The sequence below is a fragment of the Empidonax traillii genome, unplaced genomic scaffold, assembly GCF_003031625.1.
Source record: "Empidonax traillii isolate 1590-97213 ecotype Southwest subspecies unplaced genomic scaffold, ASM303162v1 scaffold455:size476776, whole genome shotgun sequence".
Lineage (NCBI taxonomy): Eukaryota > Metazoa > Chordata > Aves > Passeriformes > Tyrannidae > Empidonax > Empidonax traillii.
This window is the reverse complement of record NW_020955648.1, coordinates 192076-219382: the sequence shown is the minus strand read 5'-3', so window position 1 is coordinate 219382 and position 27307 is coordinate 192076. Positions and strand designations below refer to the sequence as shown.

Genomic DNA, 27307 nt, shown 5'->3' with positions numbered 1-27307 from the left:
GGAAAAGCCTCATTTATTCCCCGAGTGGAGGAAAACATATCCCAGAGTCATTTGCAAAGCCACATTTTCCACATATCTGTGGCACAACATTCCTCCCCTTTTTGCTAAGCTGTGATTTCTACTGGGACTCGACATTTCTGTTACTTTAATTCTCTGTCAGTGGATCCTTCTCTCTCACCTCTCCGTTTTGGCTATCCCTCCACATTCAGGGCTTCAGCATCATTTCATGGGGGAGCCAAGCTCTTTGACTCACAGCTACTTTCAAACTGGTTCAGGGAAAGACTGTGTTGTAACTGGTCCTTGGTTTGCCCACAGCAGGAAAAACCAAAACAAACAAGAGTCATATCACTCTGCATCCTTGTTGTCACCAACTTACACTTACTACCAAGATGCTGTGGCCAGAAGAGGGTCTGGGTAGGTGCTCTCCAGAACACTGAGGATAAAGCCTTCAGGCTGTCACTGGAGGCTCCCACCACCGACACAACCACCAACACAGGTGGAGAGAGGACAGACAAATCAGACACAGTAAATGCAGGACAAGGCGAGGTGAAGGTCACCCAAGCACCCACTCCTTCATGTGTGCTGGGGGGATGAGTCAGACCAGCAGGACCTTTTCCAGAATGGGGAAACAGGGCTGCTGGGGAGACTCTCTCCCTGCTGACCAGGGTGCAACTTGCACGAAGCCCGAGGATGTCTCTCTGCTGCTCCCCAGCAGCTTCCGCAGCAGTGCCAGTAACTGCTGGCCAGAGGTTTTACCACACTAGGGTTGTGTAACCCTGACCTCTCCTTACAGCCACAGGCTCTGTCCCTGCCTCTCCCATGTCAGCCAAAACATTGCTTCCCTCTGCTGAGGGTTTGGTGAGGAAGGAGAAGTGAAGGCTGATAAGACAGAAATGCTCAGGCCCTTTACCAAGGAAGCCGCTCATCAGGATCTTGACTCGGCCCTGAGGAATAACCAGGCTAAGGTCTGGCCCTGAGGGGAAACCATGCGAGACCTGAGCTCCCCCTGTCCCATCCTCAAAGATGGCAAGGAAAAGTTTGTTTTTTAAGGACCCCTTCCCCAGAGTGACCTACAGTATCTGGGGGGGGGCCAGGAGAGGAGAAAAGTGTGCTCATCACAGCTCTGCTTTGGGTTTTCTACCTCAGAGGTTTAGATCATCCGAAGAAAACAAAAAGAAACCAAAAACCCCGGGAAGACCTCTTGAGATGGCCAAGAACACAGATGTGAGGTGATCAGGTTCAAAAATCTTTTCTCTGCTTGATCTGAACCTGGGATTTCAGCCCCTTACAATCCCTCAGCAAGAGCCCAGATCACAATGGTCACACCACACAGCCCTGGGTACTCTCAGAAGACATGTTTGCAATCCAAGAGGTAGGAGAAGGAAGTCAGGCTCTGACTCCAGCTTGAGGCTGTTACTATGGAGAACCTTGGAATGATGCAGCTTTGTGCTGCAGATGGGCAGCAGTGCTGGTGCTCACACAAATGTGTGTCTAACAGCCTGACATGACAGACAGTGCCTGATGAAGATGTCACAGCTGGTGACCTGCATTGCCCACTGTCTCAAGGTACCTTCAGAGAGATCCTAACAGCTAATTGTTATGAACTCTCACAAATCTGTATCAGACCTGTCTAGTTCCTATAACCTTAAAAAAATACTTGAGAAATTAAAACCCCTGCAGCCTTCACAATTCAGTTCCCAGCACAGCAGACCTGGAAAAAGCCTGCTCGGCATGTTGAAGACAGGACTTGAAGTGCAACAGTGAGAGGGATGCAAATTTCCTGGGCTGAAAATATGAGCATTGCAGTGGCTCAAGAGGGATACACTGCCTCCCTGCTACATGCTGAATGCTTTCCCTCCAGGTTACCCCTTCCAGGGAGCACCTCACACTACACTCTCCTTGTCTCCCCAAGCAAACTCAAAAGGAAAATGAAGGAGAGAGGACCTGAGAGGCTGCCAGCACTTCAAAATGCAAGATTAGTAATACTGGTTTCCATCTAATTGGTTGTAAACCTCAAGACGGGCTTAGTGACTTTTGAGGTTGATGGGTTATTACCTCTTGGCCACCTCCACAGCCTCAAAAAACAACAGGAGTATTCACCTTTCCCTTCTTGGCTGCCTGACTTCTGTTTCCATCACATCCTGGCCCTACATCCCTGCTGTGCATGCCCACAGCACCAGAAACCAGCAATCCTCAGACACTCCAGCTGGGCAGGAGGTGCTTTGGGAGGTGCCAGTGCAGCTGATTTTCCTGACTCTTTCACCTGCAGACCAAGAACCTCCAGCTTTTGCCCTGTTTAAGCAAAGGGTTATTTCGGAGACAGTTTCCCTCAGGACACACTTTCTGCTGAGCTGTTCCTTCATCCTAAACCCTTTCCAGACCCAAAAAGACAGAAGTTTCCCTTTCCCATCTCCCCACTGCCAAGGCTCTCCCTATGCTACGTGCACCTTTCCATCCTCCTTGGCCTTATGCTGGCAGTGCTGCAGGCAGCCAAGAGCAAGCCCTTGGCACAGCTGGGCTCCAGAGGCAACACAGACCAGAAACACACCCTTTTTCCACCACTGCCTTCCCTCTGTAATTGCAGACAGCTCTGCATGGCCTTCAGAAAGCTGCTACAGCCAAGTCTGCACTAAATACCATGCTCTGTGCCAGAGAGCAGATGTTCTCCCTACCTGTGCTGAGGCTCCTTGAACCTGCCCACAGCAGTGGCTGCTTCGTGCAGCAACCTGCAGAAACAGGGACTGTCCCAGCCCACAGCAGCCTTTTGGGAGACACCACTGGGAGCCCAGCTTCACCCTCTACCTCCAGGAGATGGGCACCTGTTACTCCACCCTCAGCACTGCTCCATCCCCACCAAGGCTGTCACAACTCCTCATCTGAGGAGGGTTGGAGCACTCACACCTGGGAAATCCTCACCACATCCCAAAACACCCCCAAAGTGACATGGAGGCAGTGGGGGGGCTTTGTGAGTCAGGGTACCTACCATGCCAGAAGCCAGCTGTGCTGAGCAGCAGGAGGAGAGCAGGACACATGTCCCCAGGGACCGTGGTGACCCCAGCCTGGAGGGGGGACGCAGCTGAAGGATCCTCTCGAGCAGCGGGTGCCTCTCCTCGCGGGCACCGTCCCCAGCACTCCCTTGGCAGGAGCTTCTCCTTTCTGACTTGACCACAAGTTAACAAATTCCCTATTTTGTTTGTTTTTGAAACAGGAGGGGGAAAAAAAAAAAAAAAAGAAAAGCAGGCAACGCTTTGATACGTCACCGGTGTCACACCCCCCTGGCAGAGGTGGGGCCGTGCACGCACCCCACTGCAGGGACCCCCTGCTGTTTGGGGTCACCTCCAGCCTCAGGAAAGGGCCCAAGCCCAGTTCACTGCCCAGGGCTGACAGGAACCACTGCACTATGCTGGGGTTCAGGACAATCCCGATGTGCTCTGCCTACTGTCACGCCATAACACAGGGTGTTGTACCCTTTCCACTTGCTTGGGGACACAAAGTGCCTGACTGGGACCTGCCTTGAGAGCAGTGGACTCCATTTTACCTCTGCAGGACACATTTTACTTCAGGCCCCATGGCTCTTGCTGGCTTCGGGACCTGAGGACCCCCACAGAACACAGCAGATTCCCTTGCAACAAGCCCACAGATGCAATTCATCCTGGAGCAGCTCCCAGGTGGAAAAAGGCCTATGAAGATGTCAAATTATTTTGCATTGACCAAGAGTGTGATCCCCAGTGCAGACAGGGGTCCTGTGGCCACACAGGATCACCCCCAATCCTCATGCCACCTCCACCACCCTTCCCAGCAGGGAGATATGTTACAGTCCAGCCTGCAGACCCCTCCCTGCTGGGCTGGGGGACACATGGGGAGAGCTGGGAACCTCTCAGCACCTCCAACCGTGGGGCTCACAGCAACCCTGTCACCACCAGGCAGCCCCAGGGCTCAAGCAAGGACCCCTCCTCCCCCAGAGCCCATCCCACCCACCCACGCTGCTGCACCAGTAGAGAGACTACTTTGGCTGCTTGAAGCTGTTTTATAGCTGACAACCTGGCAGGCACTTTCAATCAGTAATTAGGCAGTTAGTAAGCTAATTAGCAGTGTTAGTAATTAGAAAATTAGACACTTTGTTAACCCTCCACTAGACCGTGGCTCTTCCAAGACAGGGATGAAGGTAGCCTTGAGGCAAATCAGTTCTCCCAGGGACACTCAAGTCAACAGGATCAGCAGGTCCAGCCAGACACGGGTGCCCCTTGCTCTCTGCTCTGCCTCTGGATAACCTCACGCTGCAGCAGAAGTTCAGGGCTGTTCACAGCAGCTTCGGGGTGGGAAGTGACAGCCACCACCTGACAGTGCTGGGAAGGAAACACAGGGGAGGAAGGTCCAGCCGGGGGGCTCTGCCAGCTGCTCCCAGCTGTCCCAGCAGTGGGGAGGTGACTGGCACACCAGCAGGGGCAGAAAGAGAAATGCTGTTCCAAAATGCATAGAGGTGGCTGCTGAATCTGCATGTGCAATGCCAAGGTGCCAGGCAGCAGGGACACCCTGCACACTTCCACACCACAGACTGGAGGGGAATGGGGTTCTCCAAAGGGGGTGATTAGAGAAGAACCAGCAAGACAAGGTCTTGGGGCCAGGAGATGAGAGCACAGTTGACTGTGCTGGAGATGACTAAGAGTCATGGGGATGTGGAGAGAGCTCTTGGTTTTGGCCAGAGGATGGCTGGAGAGCGCGAGGGAGTCCAGGGAGAAAGAAAGACAGCTTTTGGCTGTAGAACGTTTCCTCTCAGCAGTTTTTCCTGGCAGGATGCAAGGAAGAAGAATACAAACTGGAGGCAAAGTGGTGTTCTGGGGGGCTCTTGCCCAGAGCTGGGGGGCTGTGGAGCAGCTGGGCCACAGAAGACGTCTGCCTGATTAGTCTTTCCTCCTTTTAAGCCAAAGGGGCTTTTTAAAGGATGTTTGTTTCCCTCCTTCTTCTTTTCAAGTCTTTTTTTTTTTTATTTTTGTTTTTTTTCCAGGAACAAATGCCAGCTCAGACATAACTGACTCACTAATGTGAAAAAAGTATTAAACCAGACAGGTTTAATACAAAGAAGGGAAACAATCTCTCAGCCTCCCTTCTTCTCTCTGAGGGGGCCCCTTGCAGAGCATCTCTGATGGCAGTGGTCCCAAGGTAACAGCCTGGACTCATGGGTCCCCAAGCTGGACTGAGCACACCTGGGGATTCTCACTGGGACAAGCTGTCTGCTGGGGTCCCTCTCTTTTTGTGACTCTCTCTTCCTGCCTGCAGTCTGCACTCCAGATCCTGTGGGTGCAAGCAGCAGCTCAGCCACAGAAGTGCTGATGGGGCTCATGTGCCCAGGCAGCTCTGAGCATGGGGCAGGGATGTTCTCAGAGTAGCTGCAGCCTTACTTCGAGCCCCTTGAAGCCCAGGGATGTCTGTGGAGGCCGTGATAGCCAGGACTGACTTGCTCAATGCCTGGTTAGCCACAGCCTGGCTGTGGAAGGGGGAATGGAGGCTGCTGTGAGCCCTGGCTGGGAGCACTCAAAGCTCAGGCTTGTTTCCCAGGCTGGGAGCAGGGCTGGGCTATTTGCTGCAATGAACACAGCTGATCATGGTGTCATGTCTGCCTGAACTACCCTGCAGCAGTCTGGGGACATGTGTGGAACACCCATGTCCTGCTGGTGCTCAGCTGTCAGCTCAGCTACAAACCCTGGTTACAGCAGGCCAGGGTTTGACACTGCAGTCTGAGGTTCTCTGCTTCCCTGAGCTCTTCCATGAGATGCCTGCCTCATCACTGGAAAGGAGACTTATTTTGGGGTGGGAAAAATGCCCTGCTGGGGGTCCCCATGTCTGCCTACTCGTTTCCAGCCCTACGACCCTCTCCTCAGTGCATTCCAACATGCAAAAAGCCTTCCAGGCAGGGATTGGGCTGTGGGAGCCCGCTGGGTTCAGGGCTGAGGTCTATCAATTCCCCCTCTCTGCTTCACCCCAGGCTTTTGCTGCAGCTTCTCTGGAGACCAGGCGATTTTTTTTTTTTTCCCCCCTGCTGATTCAGCTCCTGGAGAAAAATGTCCCTACTGAGCCGTGCCAGGTGACTCAAAGTGTATCTGTGGAGAATCAGCCTGAGCTGGTCAGGGAGCCTGCAAACCTCCTCTCTGGCAAAATGAACAAAGCCAGGAACGCAGGACAGGCTGAGCTGGAAAGGGGAGCCTTGCTGTGACTGGCATCAGACTCCTGTAGTGGGTTCCTTGGGCCCTTGGCTACACAAAGGGTTTCCAGGAGCTGAAGGAGGCACAACTGCTGCCAGTGGAGGCTGCATCATGCAGCCTGAAAAGAGAGTCAACATCAATATGTTTGAACATCAGGTCAAAATCCCTCTTCACAGCAACCCTGTGCTTTTCAAGCACATGGCTGAGAGCAGCTGCAAACAGCTCTGCCTGGGGTCATTTTTGGAGGAGCAGTTTAACTGGAGAGGAGAGAGGAGAAAATTGGACTCAGGAGGTGCCTGTCATGGGGCTGGGTCACATCAGCGTCTCTGAAGGGGTGACTGGGGAAAGGTGAGGGCAGCAGGGGGACCTGTGGGTCTGAGGGCGTGGTGTCGTGGGAGCCAGCACTTTGGAGTTGTATCTTTTATCAGCAAATTCCTCGTCCTAGAAAGAGGGGAGAAGAGTTGGACTTGGGGAGCCCTGTGAGCTGCCATGTCCTGCTTGTGCCCTGCCCCACTGCTGCCTCCAGTCTCTCCCACTGCCCTGAGACATTAAACTATGAGGAAAAATCAACAATGCTGTGGTGTCTCCCATCTCCTTCAGCCCAGCCACTGTTCAGCCTGGCATCTCCCGCATTTCTACCCTGATCTGAGCACAGACCCCAGGAGCGTGTCAAGTCCTCAGTTTGGGGCTGGCCCAAACCCCTGGCATTGGGGATGTACATGGGAACAGTTCCCAGCATCGTTCCCTCTATGCACCTGCAACACGCCCCACTGGCTGGCCAGTTACCAGAGAGGTGGGGCAGATCCTGCCCTGCTTGCAGCCCCTTTTCCTTACCATTTCTCTGGGCTCAGCTGTTCCTTGCTGTGCTTCTCTCCACTTGGCTCCCAGCTTGGCTTTCACTAAGCACTGGGGTCATGCACAGAGTATTAACATGCTTAACCTTCCCCCACGACATGGTTAAGCTGTATTCCCAGCCCCTCCTGAGCGGGAGCAACCAAAACCGGGCAAATGGAAAGAAAGAGGTGGAACTTTGCAAAATGAAAAAACACCTTTATTTTTAAAACTCTTTTTAAAAAAAAAAAAAAAAAGTATTTGTAAAAGTTTACAGCATAAAAATAATATCTCACGGCTATAGATGTGACATAGTACAAATCCTACAAGTACATCTGTAAACCTAGAAAAATGTTAGAACTCTTTGGTACCTTAGTCTGTACTCTGCTTTTTCCCTTTGCCCTCAGGATGGTTTCTGACAGAGCGTTGAGGCAGGTGCTGCAGCTGTTCAAAGATGCTGCAGAGTAACAGCATGATGCCAGCAAGCCAGCACAGAAGGAGTGGGAAAGGGCATGCTATGGGCAAGATTTGCAGTTCTAGTGCAATCAATCCATGAAGGAGGAAAAGACAGGAATGATGGGATGCTGCTCGCCTCCCAGCACAATCTGGCTTCTCTCCTACCCCTGCAAGAGTCATCTCTCCAAATGCTGCTGGAGCCACACTGGATAGTCCCCCTGCCTTTGCCAAAGCCAACTAGATCCATGTTGGCATGTCCCAGAGACTTCAGATCTCTGAGTGGAACACGGAATCTATGCTGGGACCCCATCAACCCATGTGCTGGCCCGTGGAATCTGGTTCTTAGTAACATCTGGCCCAGTTTGGGCAGGTCTGCAGACAACGTGGTGTCTCCACTGTCACAGGCAGTGCTGGCCACTCAGCATCTGGGCAGGGCTGGAATCTGCTGCAGGGAGGACCTTGGTGTGGTCCAGGAGCTGCTCAATGCTTAGGGAGGACCTGCAGCTGCCCTGGTTGCTCCCTGCTTGGGCAACCACCCGAGGCAAAGGACGCCAAGAGGTTACTGATGGCCACCAAAGGGCAACCTTTGTGTTCTCCAAGTGGGAGCACAGCCAGGCTGCATCCAGGCTCCCCAGGTCTGGCTTGGCAGCCCACTGCTCTCCTGCCCGTGTGGGAGATGCTGTGGTTTGGACTGTGAGCTGGTCATACCAGTCCTGGCACCTGAGCTAAGCACTGAGCCCAACCAGAGCTCTCCCCTGTGCCTGTGTGTTGGAGCAGGGGGGTTTTGCCTCCTTAGCGCTCTGTGAAATCCCCTTCTCCAGATCTTTGCACAGGCAGACCTTGGGTTTCCCCACAAGCCAAACCCAACTGCTCAGTGCCCTGTATTTGTGGTGCTGCCTCTCCCCCAGCCCAGAGCCCTGACTAGAAAGAAGGGGAAGAGCTGTTTCTCACTTCTGGCTGACTTCCTTCTGGCTACACATCTGCGCTGCACTTCTGCCTGCCATCCCCGTGGGACTCCACCACAGTCCCCTTTGGCAGGTGAACAGAGGCAATTTAGTTACAAGTAAAGTCCACTGTGCTCTAGATTTCTTAACACGACACAAACAAACACTAAACGTGACACTCTTGCTTAAAAAAATAACACGCTCAAACCGAGAAGGACAAAAGGATTAAAAGCTGTGCACACATCAGTCTGAGAAACATCTTAAATGTGGAAAGAGACACCAAAGTAACACATTAGTTTCTGGGATACACTTAGGTATGTATGAAATAGTGACTGGCAGTAGGATTATGCATATATTGGTGCTGATAACGATGTGACAGCTGCAGAGTAAAATATAATCTACAAATAAAAAGATATTGCACTAGAGATGGGTCCAAGCTGTGGCATGTGTTCCTTTATGGGGGGCTCAGTTTGGGACCACCTCTGAACACAAAAACACACCCAAACGAAAACGCTGATCTTCAAAACTGAAAACCCAGAGGGACCAGTTCCCTTCAGAGCCTCACTGGAAAAAGCATTGCTACAAAACTGGTGGGCCCAGAACAGCCAGGCATTTCTCCTGGCCCTCACCCTCCAGGCTGTGCAGGGACTGCAATGCTGGCAGCAGAGAGAGAGAGGGAACATGGGGCTGGAGCTGGCTCCCCAAGTGGAGAGAGCTTGTCTGGGGAGATGCTGTTAAGTCCCAGCCCTGCCAAACCCTCTCTTTGAGGGATGCTTAGCAAAACATGTTGGCTGTGCCCAGCTGCCAGCCTGTGCCTGGCTGAGAAGGTCTGCTCCCTGCAACTTGCTAAATGGTGATGGGAATAGCTGGAATGATGCAGGAATAGAGTAAGGACAGGAAAGTACCACAAAGTGCAAGACTTGGCTCTTAAAATTACAGTGCCAAGGACAAACATTTGGTCATATCTCTCTGGAGGGGAAATGGTACCATTTTGCAAAGAGTCTGGTGTACCTACTTTAAGAAGAAAGAGGGAGGTGGGGTTAGCATCCCATCAGCAGCCAGAACAGGTTTTGATCCAAAGAATAATTGCAATTTTCTTCAATCTTCAATCTTCAAATGAAGCAAAATGCCACAGGCATCCAACTGTAACTAATGCCCAGCTAATAGGACAGGATACTTGAGTTTCCCCAGAAGGGAAAAGATCTCCTCTTTCAGGACTGTAGAAATTATTCGATAGTGGGAAATGAGTAAGTCAATTAGCAATTAAATCTCTACAAGATGGAGTTTAGAAAAGGGTTTGTAAAGTAAATAAACAAGTGGCCAAAGGCAAGGTGAGAAGGGGTTAATTGATGGCGAAATCTTTGGGCTGGATGGAGGTAGTAAAAGTAGCTCTCTCAGATTGCTCTTGATGCTAGAAGTATTTCATATTTTTATTAGTCAGTCCAGCCCAAAAATAACAGTTTTTAAACAAAATTTGCTGATGACCCAATGTCTGGAACAGCAGGGAGTATCTTACTTAGAAATGCTGGAAGAGTAGAAAGACGTAGGTGCTTAGATTGGTCAGAGAATGACTCCAAACTATCAGCATGTTGTGGCTGGGAAAAGGCCAGCATTACCCAAAGCTACACCAGGCAAGTCAAGACCAGCACAGACCAGAACTATTAATGCCCTGTGTGAGGGCTAGATTTGACCTCCCCTGGAGTACTGGATTCTTCTGGTCACCTTTGATAGAGAAGGACAAATTAAAAATGGAGCTGGTGCAGACGGGGGCTATTGGGATGATCTGATGTGCCATCCTACGGGCTCAAGTTGCAGTGACACAGATTCCACCAAGCACCTCACATGTTAGAAAAATAAAGTGGTCTGACCCAAAGGATCTCATAAGTTACTGCTTCTCCTCAGTGAGGATCATCTACTGAACTGTGGCCACAGAAGATGGCTCCTTCATCACAAGCAGGAGGAACAGAGCATGGAAAAACAGTTGTCATTCACAGTGTGTTTCCTATGGATGGTGGGGAATCTGACCACATAGGCTGAAAATACACTCTGCTGGCTGCCAATAAAAGTGCTATTTCTTATGTTCACATTTCACCAAGGACATCAGCCCACAAAACACCTACTTCTCTTTTAGCCACATAAATGGCAGCACTGGAATGGCAGACAACATAAAACAGAAGCTGTTTTTCTGGGGATTTCTGGCAGAAGTTTCATATTTTGAAAAAAAAAAAAAAATTCTCAGTTGCTCTGAAGCCCAGCAAGATGCTGATTGAATTTCTGGTTTTGTAAACCTGCCTGTGCATTTCCTGTAGGGTGCACAGAGAGATGTGCATGAGCAGGGCAAAGAAGAGGTTAATGGGAGTAGGGGACATGCAGTGAGCAGAGCTCTGGGCACGGTGAAACTCTTTTCAGAAAAAAAACCTGCTAATATAAATGGTATCAGACCTCTGATTTTGGGGGTCCAGCTTTGATCTCTGCAGAGGTGGGGTTCACAACTGATTTCAAAAGCCTGGTGTTCCTCCTGCTTTGAGTCTCCTTGTTCAAGTGCAGCTGAGAGCACAAGAAGCCCCAGGCCTGCCTGTGAGAAGTGAGGAAGGAGGTGAGAAGCAGGAGGAAGGTCTCTGCTCATTTAGTCTTCAAAACTCTTTCCAAGAGAGCAGAATCCTCCCCAGTTTGTCTTGCCCTGCCTGGTTCCCTATGACACTTCACATCCCTGGCTATGCCTGACCCCCAGAAGGTGGCAGGGCATGAGACACAGTTCAGCTGTGACCAAAGAACTTCCCAGCCTCTCTCCCTCTCTCTCTTTGGAGATGTCCCTGGCTTGGTGTTCTGGCATCCTGATAGTCTTGCTGTGAGTCAGGAAGGAACAGTGAGACCTCCCATCCTGAGAAAGGGTGTTCAGGTGAAGAGTTTATCAAAGGTGAGCCCTTGCTTCCCAAAGATAAGGCACAAAGATTCTGCAGGTGGCGTGGTTATATGATTTCCCAGCAGATGAGCTGGACTTAGTGGTAGCAGATTAATGAATAGCCGTATTGCTTCCTTATACTGGCCCTGGCTAGTGGATATTAATATAACTGTTCCCTTTAAATCTTCAATGGAGAATAATTAGCTTAGTGTCCACACAGATGACACAAAAAACATCAACTGCCCTCTTTGCTTCTATAACCAAGTCATTGTGAGAGCATTTGGAGTTGCTGGCATCCCACTGGACATCCTGGACAGAAGGGTTCCACAAAAGCGTGTGACAGCCTGTAGGTGAGTGCAGAGCTGTTCCCCAGAGCTGTGGGTACCTGTAGTGCTTGTGATGCTCTATCCCAAAGTCAAGAAAGCTCTGTCAAGAAAGGAAAATGGTAATTCAGTACCTCTGAGACGCTGGCTGGCCTCTCCAGGACTTGGCTGTGCTTGGAGGAGAATCCAATGTACTCTTGACCTCCAGCAGCTGAAGGCTGGTGTTGCAGGTTCTCTACACCCCAGTAATGGGCTCCAGGCAAATCATCTGTCCCAGTGGCATTTCACAGAACCATGGCATGGCTGGTGCTGAGACCATCAGAGAAGTGCTGGTGCAGAGGAGATGAAACTCATTGCCATGGAGAGGGAAGAGGCTGGAGTATCATCTTAGCAACGCAGAAAGTGGATATCAAACCCACATCTTCCACTTGAAAAGGTGTTGGTCTATGAGATGTCTCCCTCCTGCAGTGGTTTGATCACTGAGGAGGATTTGGCAGTGATCTGCAAGGTTTCTGGCACTGAGCCACCTCTTTATAAGGGGGAAGGGGATGGCAATGGGGAAAAGTCTTTAATTCCCCACCCAACACTGGGAGACAGGAGGGAAGGAGGAATGCTGGGACAGGAGGGGACGTCCTGATGTACATGGCTCTCTGTGGCATGAGGGGCAGCCCCTCAGCTGGCCTCTCCCAGATGCAGAGTCAGCCCAGCCCTGACTACAGAAAACTCTCCTCCACTTCTTGGTGTCCTGTGGTTGGCTCCTGGCAGCCTGGCTGTGGGTCGGATTCCTGCTCCTCATCCTGCCGGAGGCCCAGGGGGCTGTCACAGGATATTGTAGATGATGTGTTGGCCTCGTTCAGCATAGAGCTGAAGGGAGACAAGAGGGAGAGAAAAGTGAGTGTTTTGTCCCAAGTCTCCTGGTAGGAGAGGATTCTCAGGAGCTGAGAAGCACATCAAGCTCCCAGCAGCCCCACTCTGTCTGAGTAGCTTTCCACAGGGGAACAGGCCATACCAGCTTGATCTGTTCAGCCCTCAAACAAACACAACACACAGCTGGTTAGGGTCTGCAGAACATGGTCCTCTGTGTGCCTTCCTCCTTGTGGGTGGGGTCAGTCACTTGTCCCCACCTGTGCTGGCTGATGTGCAGGGATGTGACACGGTGCCCTATCTTAGCTGATGTCCCAGCTCCTCTGGTTCATCTCCATCCCTCTGGGCTCATGCAGGTCACAACATTTCAGGTGGGGTGACACTGCCCTCCTCCTCTCCCACCGATCTATCCCCCAGCAGAGCGTCCCCCTCCTCTTGAGGCCCCCGTTTCAGATTTGGGTAGTCAGGGGAAAGGACAACATCCAGAAGGAGTGTTTTTACCTGGCCCGGCTGATGGAGGCTTCCTGAGGGAGCTCGCAGGTTGTCTCGGGTTTGGGGTCGGGAAGGGGGATGATATAATCGTTCTCTCCCCCGTTCTGGTGCACGGCTGTGTAGAGGATGCTGCCAGGGGGGGAGCTGGCAGCCAGCCGGGCGTTGTTCAGCCCAGGAATTGTGGGTCTTGTGCGGACAACAGCGGGGTGGTCACTCTTCATGAACTCTTCATCCACCTGCTGGTACCTCTGCTCTCGCAGGGAAGGTGCACAAAGAAAGAGGAAGGTCTTGTGAGTGTGGAGGACGCACTTGTGTTGTGTTTGCTTTCCCTGCCTGCCAGAGTTTTCTGGGAGGGGCTGGGTTCAGCTGTCACAGGATATTGTAGATGATGTGTTGGCCTCGTTCAGCATAGAGCTGACCAAAGATAGGTCATGGACGTTTCCTGAGGAGAGCTCAGTGGCACTACTTCACAGCTCCAAAATACCAAACAGTTGGAGGCAGCTGATCTCCTGCCAGCTCTGATTTCCGCAGTTGCTGAGATACCAGCTGCCTGTCTGGCAGTGCTGGTTGTCTCAGCAATGTCCCCAGGACGCCCAAACCACCTTCACTGGCTGTTCCAATTAATCACAGCAAAATTCTCTGGCACTGCAGCACTAAACTCTGGTCTCCAAAGCCTGAGTGAGGGCCCTCACCACGGCAGCACTCTTCTCAGAGCACTGACCCTCTCCTGTCCCTCCAGCTGGCCCTGTTCTGACCCAGCACAGGGCCCTTTGGACATACCTTTCTGTAGCAATCCACCAGGAGGTTTCCCATAAGCACCACGAGCTGTGAGAAGGATGGTCTGATCTCAAACTTCTCCTCCCAGCACTTCTGCATGATATCGTAGCTGACAAGGGGGAAAGGAGCGCACTGGTGAACGGGCAGGTGGGGAAAACCAGAGGCAGAAATGCTTCTGTAGTTTGTGCAGGGCAGGTTCAGGGCAAACACATTATGGCACTTACATTTCATCAGAGGCGTGGGTGGGTTTGGACATCCTATAGCCACGTTTGATGGCATTGTAGAACTGTTCATTCATAGGCAGTTCGGGGTATGGAGTCCCTCCTGGGTGTAAAGGGAGAGCAGAAAATCAGACTGGTGGGATTGCCTGACACCCTCATGCCAACATGCATTTTACATGAAAATTTCCTCCTTAATTTACCTTTCCTGTTTCATTGCACTTCCAAATGGCAATGTCAGCATGGGAAAGAAGGAGACAGGGAATTAAGTGCTACTCTGGCTGGTAAGGTTGAGACTTGGGGATTAGAAATGGATTTTTATTGTCACTGTGAAGGGATCCTGCTAGCATGTTATCAGACCTAAAGACACCACCATGGTCTCCAAGGCACTTACCAAGGGTGAATATCTCCCAAAGGAGAATCCCAAAAGACCACACGTCACTCAGGGTGGTGTAGAGGTTGTTGAAGATGCTTTCTGGAGCCATCCACTTAAGGGGCAAGAAGGTCTAAGAGAGAATAAGAAAATGAAATAAGAAGAGAGTCAGCTGCATCTACAGCTCTTGTTTAAACAGGTAAGAGCCTGACACCCAATTACAAGGAAAGAAGACCCTTCAGAGCTGCCTGTCAGCCCAACACATTTGTTGACATCTGCTGTCAGCCAGTTCTTGGAGGGACCAGTTGCCTCTTTGTTTGTGCAGATTGGACCCAGCAGGCAGGAGGAAAGAGTGGGTGTGTTACATCCATTTCCATCACAACCTGCCGTGATTAATGCACACACGTCACGGTGTGCATTCCCAGCTCTTGAGGAGGCCACTGACTTGCACAACATGACCAAAGACTCCTGAAGAAAGCCCAGGCCTATCTGGACTTTGGAAACCTGAGACCAGGCTGGAGAGGGCTAAGGGATAGCTAGAAAAGAGCCAAAGGCTACATCCAGCGTTTTTCTGTTCTTACTTACTCAGAATGATACATAGAAAGAGACCTCACTTGACCAGCTTGTATGCAGCACTAGCTGTGCTGCTCCTGGGATTTGCTTGCACAATGAATACCAAAATAATCTCCAGGAAGGATTGCAAAGGGGCTCAGTTTCATTTCCCATTTTGGACAGCAAAGAAGCTGTGCCCAGGCTGGACCAAAAACCTCAGCCCCTCTGCAGGAGGGACTCCCTGCCCAGGCCCTGAGTGCCTGTCTGACAGCACATGCAAATGGGAGAAAGCACGAGAGAAGTTAAGTAGTTCATAGATTAGATAGAGAGGCGAGTTTAAGGGGCCTGACTCCACTCTCAGCTTTCCCAGCCTCAGTTTCTCTGGGAATTACATGGTCTGCTTTGCTTGGGGTTGCATATTCCCAAATGCCTCAAGGCTGGAGTGGATGTGCCGTTGTTGAAGTCACAGGGGGGGTTCTGGAGAACCTCAATTAGAGCCTCATCTTCTCCTGCCTCGAAAGATTGGAGACAACTCTCTGGAAAGTAGCTGTTTGCAGGAAGACACTTCCTCCTACTCTGTGGTCTAGTGGTTAGAGCAGAATTCTGTGAACCTCTTCCCAGAGTGGCCAGTGACTCACTGCAGCCCTGCCACACTGCCTAACCTTGCCCTCCTCCTGCCTGCAGCTCAGGACCATGCTCAGTGCCAGCAGGGAAGGGATGGGGACAGTGTACAAGGGACAATCCCTGGTTTTGCTACTGCTGCTGCTCAGGTTCTTCTGTAAGGATCCAGGAGGTGTGGGCATGCACCTCTCCTATTCCACAGTGTGCAGAGTATGTGAGGTGCAGAATGGTTGGCTGTTGACACCATCTCCCAGGAGTTCTGCCCTGTCACCACCTCTGGGCACAACGATGGACAGGCAGCTCACAGGGAGATCATGTAGGAGGTGCCAGGCCCAGAGCTCAGGGAAGAAGGGGCTTGCATGGCTCCTGGTACTCACACTGCCTTTGGAGATATAGTTGGAATCCCTCATGATGTCCCTTGCCAGACCAAAGTCACAGATCTTCACCAGCTTCCCCTCACAGATGAGGACGTTTCTGGCAGCCAGGTCCCGGTGCACACACTGCAGGGGGAGAGAGGACACTGTCACTGAGAGGGGTCCCCAGACAGCCCGAGGAAGCAGCCCAGCTCCAGCACTAGCCCATTCCTGGGGCTGCAGGCACAGGAGTCACCTCACATAATTTCAGGCATCTTCTCCATCTCTAGGGACAATCAGGTTTCAACCACTATTAGAGCTACCACGTTTTCACTGCTTGCTGGGACTGCTGCCCCCGTGACAGCAACAGACACACAGATCTGGCAAGGGGAATATGAACAACCCAGCAGAGAGAGTATTGCCAGGGACTGACCAAGCAAGGGGGCTTGGTGGGCTGGCAAGGAAGGGGTGTCTTCATATCTGTTTGAATAATCCAACCCAGCAGTCTGAAGACATCAGTGTTACACCAGCCTAGCTTGTGCCTCCTGGTATGCCACCACGTTGGAAGTTTCTGTATGAATAGCCCTGAGGTTTGCTCCACGGGGGAGCACTGGCTATGCTAGGAATCAAACTGTCTTGGTGGAGGCAGAGAGCCAGGAATTTCTCTCTGCACGTCATTGATGCCATTGATGCCTTTTCTTAGCCCTGCCCTCCGCGATGCTTTGCACGATCCAGCTGTATTACTGCCTGCCCTGGGCTAAGCCAGACCTTAGGAAATCCCAGAGCTTGGTCCTCTACGGGGGCTTAATTTCCACTGAACAAGCACTTCTGAGGAGTCCTGGGGTGTTCAGAGCACGTGGTGCAATAGGGGTGTCCAGTAAGAGTAGATAGTCTGCTGCAGAGTGCCTTGTACTGTAGCACAGGGAGATTATCGCTGTTCGGTCATCCCGGTAAATAGGGATGATATAATGCCACAGCTGTGCTGAACATGGCTGGGGAGGAGCACAGAGTCAGGGAATTTGAGGTCTGAAGCTCGACGTGAGCCAGGGCAAGCTGTCACATGCAAATACAGTCATGCTGATCCCCGGGGCTGTGTTTCCAAAGGAAGTGGTCAGCAGCTCTTCAACTGCACGGCCACTTCTCCCAGGAGGAGTTTGGCCTGGGCAGAGGGACAGCGAGCAGAGCTGACCACAGGACATGGCAGAGCACTGCTGGCCTCCACCACAGCAGGCACCACAGACCCGCCAGAATACGTACATTTTTGGAAGCCAGGAACTCCATCCCATTGGCCACCTGGAAGCTGAAGCCCACCAAGTCCATGTAGCTGAGGAGCGGAGACTCGTTTATCAGTGTCACCCGGTCTGTCCTTTCAGGGGCTGGAGAGCAAGCAGAGAGGGATGTTGGTGTTACCCAGCACACTGGTGGGTCTCCTGCCAGTGGAAGGACACACTGGGGATTGCTCTGCCTCCAGCAACAAAGGGGCAGAGCCAGGAGCTCTCATTGTGAGGGCATCTGCCACCACTGCTGGACTAATCCCACAGGTATCCAGCACCCAAAGCACCTCTCCCTCCAGCTGTGGCCAAGCTGTTACCTGAGGGGGAATAGCTGTCCAGCTCATATGGGGTGCCATAGTTAGAGGACTCGATGTCAGCGTACTTGACTTCACCCTTCATGTCAGACATGGGCACATAGTCCAGGGAGTCATCCTTGCTCATGTCCATATAGCCCCCGTCACTCTCGACAGACATGGAGAGGTGACTGTGTGGGGAAGCAAAGAGGCTGTTCAGATCCAGAGAAGAGGAGGAGACACAAAGGATGGGGGCAATGATTTGTGAGCCCTCAACCCCAGCACTGAAATGTCCCACACAGGAGGGAAAGAAGCATGGATGCAAAAATGTGCAATGGCACTGGTGCCCCCAGGGCAGGAGGGTGGGCAGGCAAACCCCTCCACCTTGTCTGTGCACATTCCCAGGCTGGCCAGGACCGCATGGAGAAGGCTGACCTGAGGCAGCAGGATATAACCCTCTGCCCACAGCTAAATCTTCCCAGTTTGGATCAGCACCTCTCCCATGGGTGAGCAACAACTGCATCTGGGAAGCAGCACTTTGAAGCCTTCTAGGATGCAGGTGCTGGGCAAGGGAAACCTGCAACACGGCCAGAGCTGTGGGGCACATCCCCACAGGCTGGGGGGACTGTGCCTAGTGCTCAGGAGGATCTCAGCTGCCTTCAAGCAGGAAAGACAGGGGGGAGCTGTAACACTGCTCTATTTTACTATTGGTTTGGCGTGTTGGAAGGAAATGCTGCTTTCTAACTTCCCATGGGACTATTTCTCTGTGCTGCTTGTGCCTGCACCCCTTACAGCTGGCAACCAGATGAAGGACCCTTTCCTTGTGGCACCTCTTGTGCAACTGCCCTCCTTCTAGCACTTCTCTCTTAGGCTTGGTAGCAGCACAGCCTGCCCTGAAAATGCAGAGTAGAGGTCTCCAATGGTTCAGACATGCTGGAAAACCCTGTGTCTCTGTACTCAGTGCATAGCTACAGCTATGCCAATGAAGTTAATGATGAGAGGGAATATTCCCAACTGGCATGGAGCAGGCAGCATGTGTGCTAGAAAACTCAGACTCCAGGACACACAGTTTGCCTCTGCTAACTGCCCGCTGCAGGAGCTGTTTGGAGGTGGCTGGTTAGCACGTGAGCTGGTCTGACAAGGCAACAGAGCAGCCAGCTGTGTACCAGTGCTCGGCCAGTGTGGATTTCACTGGTCTGGAGGAAATGTAGGTATCCTTCCTGGCAGAGACATCCTCCCTCATATTTATGGGGTCAAGGTGGGGTAGGCACCAGAGTGGAGAAAGGTGCTGCTTTGCAGGTACCTGTGCACGTGGTCCTCCTTGGGGGTGTTCCCGTACAGCTCTGCCTCTCGCCGTGCCTTCTCTCCGTAGGACTGCAGGAAGGTGTGCTTGTTGCGGTGCAGGTAGTCCACCAGGTCCCCATAGCGGCAGTACTCGGTGATGATATAGATGGGCCCTGGAGGGAGGGAGAGAGCACCAGTGTCAGCCCTGCCTGGGCCACCACAGCAGTGAATTTCATCCCATAGGGACATTACCAGAGTGCAGGATGCCTAGGCAGGGACAGGGGGAAGAGCCATCTTTCTGGTACTGAGTGTTTTTGGCCTTTGAAGTTTGTGTTTGTGGAGGGAGGTGGGGGTTAACTGACACATACCTTCTCAGTTTCAATCAGGTTGGAAGAAAGGCATTCAGAGCCCCACAAGGCTTTCTTAGGGGAAGGGTGAATCATTATGAACCGGAAAAAAGGAATTATTCTGTTTGAGGACAGTTCTCCTCAGCACATCCCAGGACAGCAGGAAGAGGAGACAGGGTGCTCAGGGCTCATCTACCTCCTTTGGTGCAGGCCCCCAGCAAGTTGACAATGTTGAGGTGAGGTCCCAGGTGGCTCATGATCTTCAGCTCAGACATGAGGGCTTGTTTCTCGCTGCTCCGGGCTGTGGCTGTTGGGGAGAGCTGGTGTGAGCGGCAGGGCAAGGAGGGAAGTGTATGGCACTGTCTGGTCTTGTGGCTTTTGGATGGGGGAAAGGGGTGGTGGGGGGGACAACTCACACTTGAGCATTTTGACTGCCACTTTCATGGTGGACTGGGAATGGCTCAGGCCATGGGCTGTTGCCTCCACCACACGACCGAAGGCGCCAGAGCCGAGAGTGCGTCCTGCAAGGAAACAGCAAGGAGATGAAGGTGGCAGTGGTTCTGGAGGAGAGGTGAAGAGAGGAGCTTGGAAAAGACAAGGCCCCTCTCTGAAACCACAGCAGTCTTGCTGCAGTTCATCCTGGTGGGCACGGACATGGCCATGAGCTGTGATATTTGGGGTTGGAGCTGTTTTCCAGAACTGCCAGCAGCAAGAACTGGCAGCCAGGAATAGTGGCAGTGGTACAATGCTACAATGGTAGCAGTGTTTCATGCCAAAGTGGGCAGCTGGCCTCCCACCATGGTTCTAGATGGTCCCCCTGTTCAAGGACCACATCGTATCTCCAGGGATCTCTGTGTCTGTTCTAGGTTGGTCTCTTTTGGAGATCCTAAATCAAAACTTATCGCCCCTAGACAGCCAAGGCCCCAGGGGTACATCAGTGGGACCTGCAGAGCCTTTACCTAACACCAGCTTGTCCCTGGGCACCTCCCAGGTGGAGTCGTAAGGGAGCTGCATGGGATCCACGTAGATGTACTCGTGCCCATCGGAGCTGACCGACTCAATCACCTTCCAGCGGATTTCATAACGAGGTTTCTGGAAAAGGGAGCAAAGGGAAAAGAGGCACCTGAGAGGCTGAGGGTCAGAGAAGCCATGGGGGATGTTGGTGGGCTTTGTTAGGGAACGTTTGATCCCTGCAGCCATTGCCTCATTTCCCATGTAGTCTGGAGATGTCAGGGGCATGCAGGCACTGGTGGAGGCCCATGGCCCCTGGCATGGCTGGGACATCATCAGGGCCAGCCACCCTAATGTGGGGGTGCCACTGTGTCAGCCTGGAGCCACTCTCTTCTTTTACCTTCTGCCACAGGACGATCAGGATGATGAGGGAGATGACAGTGAGGACCAGCAAGGCCAGGATGACAGAGATGATGACCACCTTGAACGGCAAGGCTACAATGGAAACAGGGACAGCAGTCAGACTCCTCCATCCCTGCATGGGCCGGGAAAAGGAGGGGACAGCAACACAGAAGTGTCCCCACAGCCTTTGCCTTCCCTCCCTCAGGTCACTGCCCCCCTTCTGCTACATTCTTTCCCCCAAGACCTTGACCCTGAGCTCTCCTCTGTGTGGGGACCATCTCTGTCCTCTCCTCCTGGTCAGACTTGCCCAGCACTTGCAGGGTCAGCCCCCCAGGGATGATGGAACGATGGGTTGTTACCACCTGTTGAAGGGTCTGCTGCAGGAGGGATTTGGCCATGGGAGGGTGTAAGGAGCTAGAGGGGCTGGTTTGCTCTAGGGGAGAGCTGTCAGCCCTGGGACCAGGCTTAGACCATCCTTCCTCATATTTGGGATGTTCAGCACACAGATGTTCAAGTCCGTGGCACCATCTAGTGACTCATGGGCTAATAACAAGACACCGAGGACCTGCTCAGGTCTGTTGCTTGCCTCCCTGGGGAGATGACCCTGCCAGTGCTGCGAAGAGGATGCCCATGGCCAGTGGACCTCAGGGCTCCAGACTTCCCCCGGAACAACCTCTTCTTGCTCAACCCAGAAGAGGCTTCATTTTGGTCAGAAACACCCAGTTTTTCTGCCTCTGAGGGCTGCAGTCCTGGCTCCCAGCACCTCTAGGCTGGAGCCACAGAGAGAAAAGCTCAGCTCCCCGCCACTGGCTCCAACACCTCCCTCAGCCCTCACCGTGTGGGACCAGAGTGATGTCCTGGGAGTTGGTGCCCAGGAAGTTCTGCACGGTGCACCTCAGGAGCAGGGGCTCATCCAGCCTGTGCAGCTGCAGGGTGCTGTTCACGCGGAAGACCTGCCGCTCCGCATGGTACGTGGCGTTGGTCTGCAGCCCGATCTCGGCAGACTCATTCCCCAGCAGCCGGGTGGGCTGGCCCTTGGTGCTGCACCTGGTCCAGGAGGAAGATAAAGGCACCTGAGAGGCAGCTGGGACCACGCCCAGGTGTGTGTGGCCAGGAGGATACAATTAACTAATGGTCTATTATTCTAATAAATGCAAGAATCCAGCTGTTCCCACGGGCTCCTCCACTCACCATTTGATGTCGCTGCAAGTAGACCAGCTGATCTCTGGCTGGGGCATGCCCTCAGCAGAGCACATCACAGTCTGCTCCCCGCTGCTGGCGCTGCTGTTCTCCTTGAGATCCACCACTTTGGCTGGCACTGAAACCAAAAGACAGTGGTGGGAATTAATCCTCCTTTCTGACTGCAGGATGAAAGGGCAAAGTGATTCTACTATGGAATGTGACTGTACTGCATCCCTCCCATAGCCTAGGGATGAGGCAGGACTCATCACATCAGTTGTGCTTTATTTTTGCATGCTAACAGCAAAAAGAGAAAGCTTTGGAGCTGCAGCCAGAGGAATAAGGGCTTCAGCCTGAGGGTTCTGCAGCAAAGGACAGTGCCACCACCTGAGATTGCTCCCACACTCCTCAGCCCTGCATCTCCATGCCCGTCCTCACCATTTATCTGCAGATGGAAGGACAACTCCTGCTCATCATCCTCATTGAAAGCCCGGATGGTGTAAAATCCTCCTTCTTCCTGCTTCACCCGCACCAGCACCAGAGCCGTCTGGTACCTGGGGGAGACACGGCCCCAGAGTGATGGCTGTGGGAAGGTACCTGGGGACTGATAATGTCTGGAGGCAACCAGCTCCCACCCACCTGAGGCATGCTCAAAATCCACTCATGCAAAAGCATTCAACCACCAACTATGTCCAAACAGTAGTTTGGAGGTTACTTCGTGAAATATCCCCTCCCTGCACCCTGGTGAGAAGTTATGGGCTCCCACCTGGTTTCTGAGAGGTTCCTGCTGGTCATGGTGAACTCGCTGCTGCTCTCCATGGTCAATGTCTTGTTGTTCTTCAGCCACACGATGCTGGGTTGGGGATAGGCCTCCACCTCCACCTGGATGGTGTGGCTCTTGTGGACCTCAGCATACACCGTGCTGGGCAGGTGAGTGTGGAAACGCACAAAGCCACGCTCTGAGAGGGGGCAGGAGGGATAGGGGGGATCAGATCGAGAAACAATCCCCTCTCCATCCCTTTGGACAAACATGGATCTGGAACAAAAAACTCTCTGAACACCCAGAAGTTGTGGGGCAGCTCCAGATCTATCCCTCCAGGCTTCAGGCTTGTGTCTGAGGGGAGGGCAATTGCAGAGCCACATTGGAGCAGAGGAGCTCACAGGGCAGCAGCCTGTGGCTGTTATTTTGGGAGATAAAAGGGATGGGGCAGGTCCCCTCAAATTGCACAAAAGAGGACAGATGGAGGTGGGAGGTGACAATATGTCTCCACATCACCTTAGCACTGCACAGTGCAGAAGAGCTCTTACCCATACCCTCGAGTGTCTTAAAGGGTCACAAAAGCCACGGTGGGAGATCTGGGATGTTTTGAAGCCAAGAAGTGGGCAGGGGTGACATGGGGTGAGGATTTGCTCTTTGCCATGCTTACTTAGAGCAGAGGTTAGGAGGGGAGAGTGTGCAGAGAGGAGAGGGGGTCACTCTGGGACACCCTGCTGGGATGCCCATGTGGTTTTTTTGGCTTTGGGTGCGTAGGCAGCAACGCACCGATCACTTGGACTGTGATGTCTTTCCGGTCTGTTTTCTCATGGTAGCCCTCGGAGACATTGCAGACGTAGGTCCCACTGTCCTCCAGCTCTGCATTCTGGATGATGAGGATGGAGCGGATCTCGTGGGTGGATCCGGGCAGGAAGTCGGTCACCGGCTCCACAGCCTTCCCTGCCTGCACAATGGGACAGGACACAAGGTCTGAGGAGTGAAGAGCATGTTCTGCCATTGGAACTATAAAGCTGGGCTGACAGGGAGGGATTTGGAAGGGGTAGAGGACCCCAGTCTGGTTGCCAAAGGGACAGGGAAAATGCACAGATGAGAGGCCATTGAGACAGCCTTAATCCAAGGATATCTCCATCAAACCTCCCTATGCGGCAGTAGCGTCATCCTACATGGGGATTCTGCCATGGGATATTGATGAGTGATTGCCATGGGACATCTGGGCAAAGGCCGGAGCTGCTGCCTGGATCCTGTGGGTCTGGAGCACTCACTTGTTTGCGGGGATAATCCCAGTTGAAGTTGACCAGCTCGTTGCCGCTCACGGTGCACAGCACGGTGACGTTTTCGCCCTGACGCACTATGGTCTGCACTGCGCTGATGGAGACGTTCACAGATGACACTGCGGGAAAGGTGGGAGGAAGACAGGACTAAATCCAGCCTCCAAACTGATCAGAGCCATCACTCAGGAGGCAGAGGGAGATTTTTGGTGTCCCCTGCCGTTGGGCTGAAGGAACAGCCACAGCAGACACACAGCTATGCTAAGGCAATGGCAGCTCACCCTGGATCCTGTAGACGTAAAAGGTGTCTGAATCCACCTCCTGGTCATCCACAAATGTCCGGCAGAAATAGGTCTTGTCCTCAAAGAAGCCTTTGAATCCTTGCTGTGGATCATAAGCAGCTGGGATGGGATTCTCCACCTTCTTCTCATAGAGAGTCACCTGCATCCGCGGGTTGGTCACACGGCATGGGATGACAGCCTCTGTGTAGCCCGTGATGAAGATGAAAACCTCTTCAGAGGTGACTGCGGGGAGGAAGACTAGGGAGGGATCTGTGGGAGAGAGGGAACACTGGTTACAGAAATCTGATTGAAACTTAACCAGGACTGCTCTCTGCTCCTCCAGGAATGTTCAGAAACAGGGCCCTGTTTCCACACTACTGGAATGCTTCTTCCCATGTGCCCCATGGCAAAGTACACCTCTATGCTGTGGGCTTGTCAAACCTCTCCTGAAAGGGTGAGAGAGACCCCAAACCACCTTTGTCCCCCACCACTTGTCCCAGCACACCACACATGGGTCTCTCCATGGGCTGGCATACCAGAGACACGCCACAGCCACAGAGATCTGCCATAAGGGCTCTCCTGCAATTGGAGAAGGGATTTTGGAGGCCAGGTGCTTGGAGACAGAATAAGACAATAATTCAAATCCCTCTTTCTCCTAGTTGCTAAACCCTGTGGAAACGTGGAGACAAGGGCGCGCTGTTCCCTACCTGGAACGTAGATGTACAGGGCTTTCCTCTCTGCCGGCTCTGGAGCCTGCTCGGGGCTGTAGGTGCACGTGTACTCCCCGGTGTGATGGCCCGTCACGTTCCTGAGGGTGAGGTTGCTGACAAAGACACCATCCCTGTGCTCCAGTGAGGCAGAGAGGGGCTGACCGTCCCGTTCCCAGACCAGTGCTCTGTCCCCGTAGCACAAGAGGGAGAAGGTGCTGTGGAGGCCGAGTTCCAGCTCAGTGTCTGTGGGTTCAATGTGCAGCCTGCTGACCACAGACATCACCTCCAGCAGACCTGAGAGAGGAGGGAGATGGAACCAAATTGGATTCCCCTGAAATCCAAGTGGAAGCAAGCTGGAGCACCACCTCACGCCAGAGTATTTGCTTTGTCCTGTCAACCTTTCCACTGAAAAAGAACCTTCCTGGATTTGTCCTCCTTGGCAAAGCAGTCACTGAAAACCCATGTTCTCCTCAGAAACGTCCCACCAGCCTAGACCTTGGTGGCTCACACTTCATTCCCTGCACCTCCTGCAGCACTTACTGGAGAGCAAATAAGACATCATGTTCAAAGTAGCCCTTGCTGCCTGCGGCAATGCTGGGTGGAGGACCTCCCATTTTATGCTTTAACTGGGTCTGCCTCCATCCAACCTTTCTGCAAGGTAACTGCACCTTCAGTGCCACCCAGTGCTGCTGCCCAGTGTCATCAGGATGGCTCAGGAGGGACTTGGGGCAGCGTTAAACTGGGGGGTTAAACAGAGTAAGAGAGGCAGCCATGCTCTGATGCTGGGTGTTGGACCAGCCCAAGGAACATCCTTAAATAGGACAAAATTAGAAATAGGTGGGACCTGGGCCTCCCCTACATATTTCTCACATTTTTGGCTTTTATACATCTTACAAGCTGACCTAGATGGCCCAGGGAGATGACAGTCTATATGATCATATTGCTGACCCCAAAATGAGCCTGTCTCTGTAAAAGCAGAGACATGCACCTCTCAGATACACCCTGAAAGGTTTGGGAAGGCCATGCATTTAGTAGGCAAGGGGAAGAGGAGGAGAGGAGGCAATTCCATGCTCTGACAGCTGCCTCTCCACAGGGACAGGGTCAGACAGGACACAGAGCAGGCCAAAACAATGTCAGTTTACGAGAGAGTGAAAAAGCAATAAAAGCAAAACCTTGCAGGAAATCCTTTGGAAGCAATAGAGCAGGCAAGGTCTTCCTGAATGGCTCCCTGTGTCTATCCCAGCTTCCTTGCTTCACCCTTTGTCCAGATGTCCCAGTAGGGCTGGGACATGTGCTCCTCCCTGGTGTCCCCGTGGGTGGGCAGAACAGCTGCCAGGGGACAGTCCCAGGCATCCCCCAGTCCTGCACACCCTCCCCAACCACAGCACTCACCAGTGAGGATGAGGAGCCAGAGACACGTGTTCGGAGCAGGGCACAGCATGGTGGGGTCCAGGCTTGGTGGCTGAATCCTGTTCAAGAACAAAGCGAGATGAGCACAGCACTCAGCCATCCCTGAGCCCCCGCCCAAGCCCTGGGCTCCCTTCTCCACCTCAGAAACCTCCCACCTCTTTCCAGTTTTCAGCCTTTCCCGCCTATCAGGGTGGCTCGTTGGTTGCTTCTCCCTCACCCTGGATCTCCACAAGGAGCAGTTTCTAAGGCATCTCCCTCTGGTAAACAAGGATTTTGCTGGAGGTTCCAGCAGTTGTGTCAGTTCTTGCTCATCTCTGCTGGAAATGCCGCTCCCCCCTCGGAGGAGCCCTGCCTCCCTCCCTGCCTCTGCTCTGCCACTTGCCTTTTTTTCCCCTTAGTTTTTCTTCCTTCAGTCCCACTGAGATAAAACTTGCTAGAAAACAGATCCCACTCCAACCCTCCCACATTGTTTGCTCCTTCCAATGAAATAAAAGAAGCCTTGTCATGGTACTTGGTTGCTGGCTGGGGTTAAAACACGACAAGCCTGAAGAAACCCCACAAAAATGAGTTTCTTGTATTTAACTTTTAAATTTATATATTTAAGAGGTTGGTTTTTTTTTTTAAATCCTTTTAATCACAAATTCTCAATTTTTCCACAGAGATTTTTCAGCCCTCCCTGGTGCAAACCAAGAGCCCAAAAGAGACAAGATCAGATTTCCCTAAAAGCAGGAGTCTGTCCCCTGTGTATTGGGGTGTTTGGTAACCTTTCTTTTCATGCCTGCAGGGATGGCAATGAGTATTTCTGAAAAGCAAAATGAATACACTAACAAGGGGAAGAGCAAGGTTTGGAAAGGCTTCCTCTGTGCCTGGGCAAAGCTGGGGAAAAATGAGTTCAGTGGTCCTGACCCTGGGGATGCTCCTGCACGGAGCTGAACTTCATGGTTCAGCCACGCTGCAAACCCGGGCTGAGCTCCTGCCCTGCCCCTGGGGCACGTCCCAAGGCACACCCCGAGGAGAAGCCCCCTGCGATGCCCGCAGTGCTCTGGGGAGCTGCTCACCTGGCTCGAGGATGGTTAGGGGCAACCTGAACTCGCTAACCTGGCCCCAGGCAACGTCTCTTACTGAGCTCTCTGCAGCCTCTTGGCCCTGGAGTGGCCTCCCGGTCTGCTTGATGTTAAGGAGGAAATGGTTTTTAAATGACGTGCGCTTGTCAGATGTTTTTATTAT

The 27307-nt window shown here is 52.6% G+C and overlaps 2 protein-coding genes across 3 annotated transcripts in view; both read right to left on the bottom strand.

Annotated features, from left to right (window-relative positions):
• CSF1R (colony stimulating factor 1 receptor) overlaps window positions 1-3177 on the bottom strand; it is a 19351-nt gene extending 16174 nt beyond the window's left edge. The window contains exon 1 of the mRNA XM_027895288.1: window positions 2984-3177. Within this exon, the coding sequence (XP_027751089.1) occupies window positions 2984-3032 (49 nt within the window). The 5' untranslated portion in view covers window positions 3033-3177. The remainder of the gene's footprint in view (window positions 1-2983) is intronic.
• A 4106-nt stretch (window positions 3178-7283) lies between these two features.
• The window catches only part of PDGFRB (platelet derived growth factor receptor beta), a 31757-nt gene continuing 11733 nt past the window's right edge, over window positions 7284-27307 (bottom strand). For both annotated transcript variants that reach the window (XM_027895309.1, XM_027895310.1), the window contains 22 exons: window positions 26063-26139; window positions 24668-24964; window positions 23961-24230; window positions 23674-23801; window positions 23180-23354; window positions 22403-22595; window positions 22075-22190; window positions 21649-21775; window positions 21293-21504; window positions 20456-20550; window positions 20064-20196; window positions 19521-19625; window positions 19301-19411; window positions 18777-18930; window positions 17498-17664; window positions 17164-17282; window positions 15931-16053; window positions 14402-14513; window positions 14014-14113; window positions 13793-13898; window positions 13022-13260; window positions 7284-12520 (listed from right to left, as the gene is read on the bottom strand). In XM_027895309.1, coding sequence (XP_027751110.1) covers window positions 12370-12520; window positions 13022-13260; window positions 13793-13898; window positions 14014-14113; window positions 14402-14513; window positions 15931-16053; window positions 17164-17282; window positions 17498-17664; window positions 18777-18930; window positions 19301-19411; window positions 19521-19625; window positions 20064-20196; window positions 20456-20550; window positions 21293-21504; window positions 21649-21775; window positions 22075-22190; window positions 22403-22595; window positions 23180-23354; window positions 23674-23801; window positions 23961-24230; window positions 24668-24964; window positions 26063-26111 — 3282 coding nt within the window. In that variant the 5' untranslated portion in view covers window positions 26112-26139 and the 3' untranslated portion in view covers window positions 7284-12369. The remainder of the gene's footprint in view (window positions 12521-13021; window positions 13261-13792; window positions 13899-14013; window positions 14114-14401; window positions 14514-15930; window positions 16054-17163; window positions 17283-17497; window positions 17665-18776; window positions 18931-19300; window positions 19412-19520; window positions 19626-20063; window positions 20197-20455; window positions 20551-21292; window positions 21505-21648; window positions 21776-22074; window positions 22191-22402; window positions 22596-23179; window positions 23355-23673; window positions 23802-23960; window positions 24231-24667; window positions 24965-26062; window positions 26140-27307) is intronic.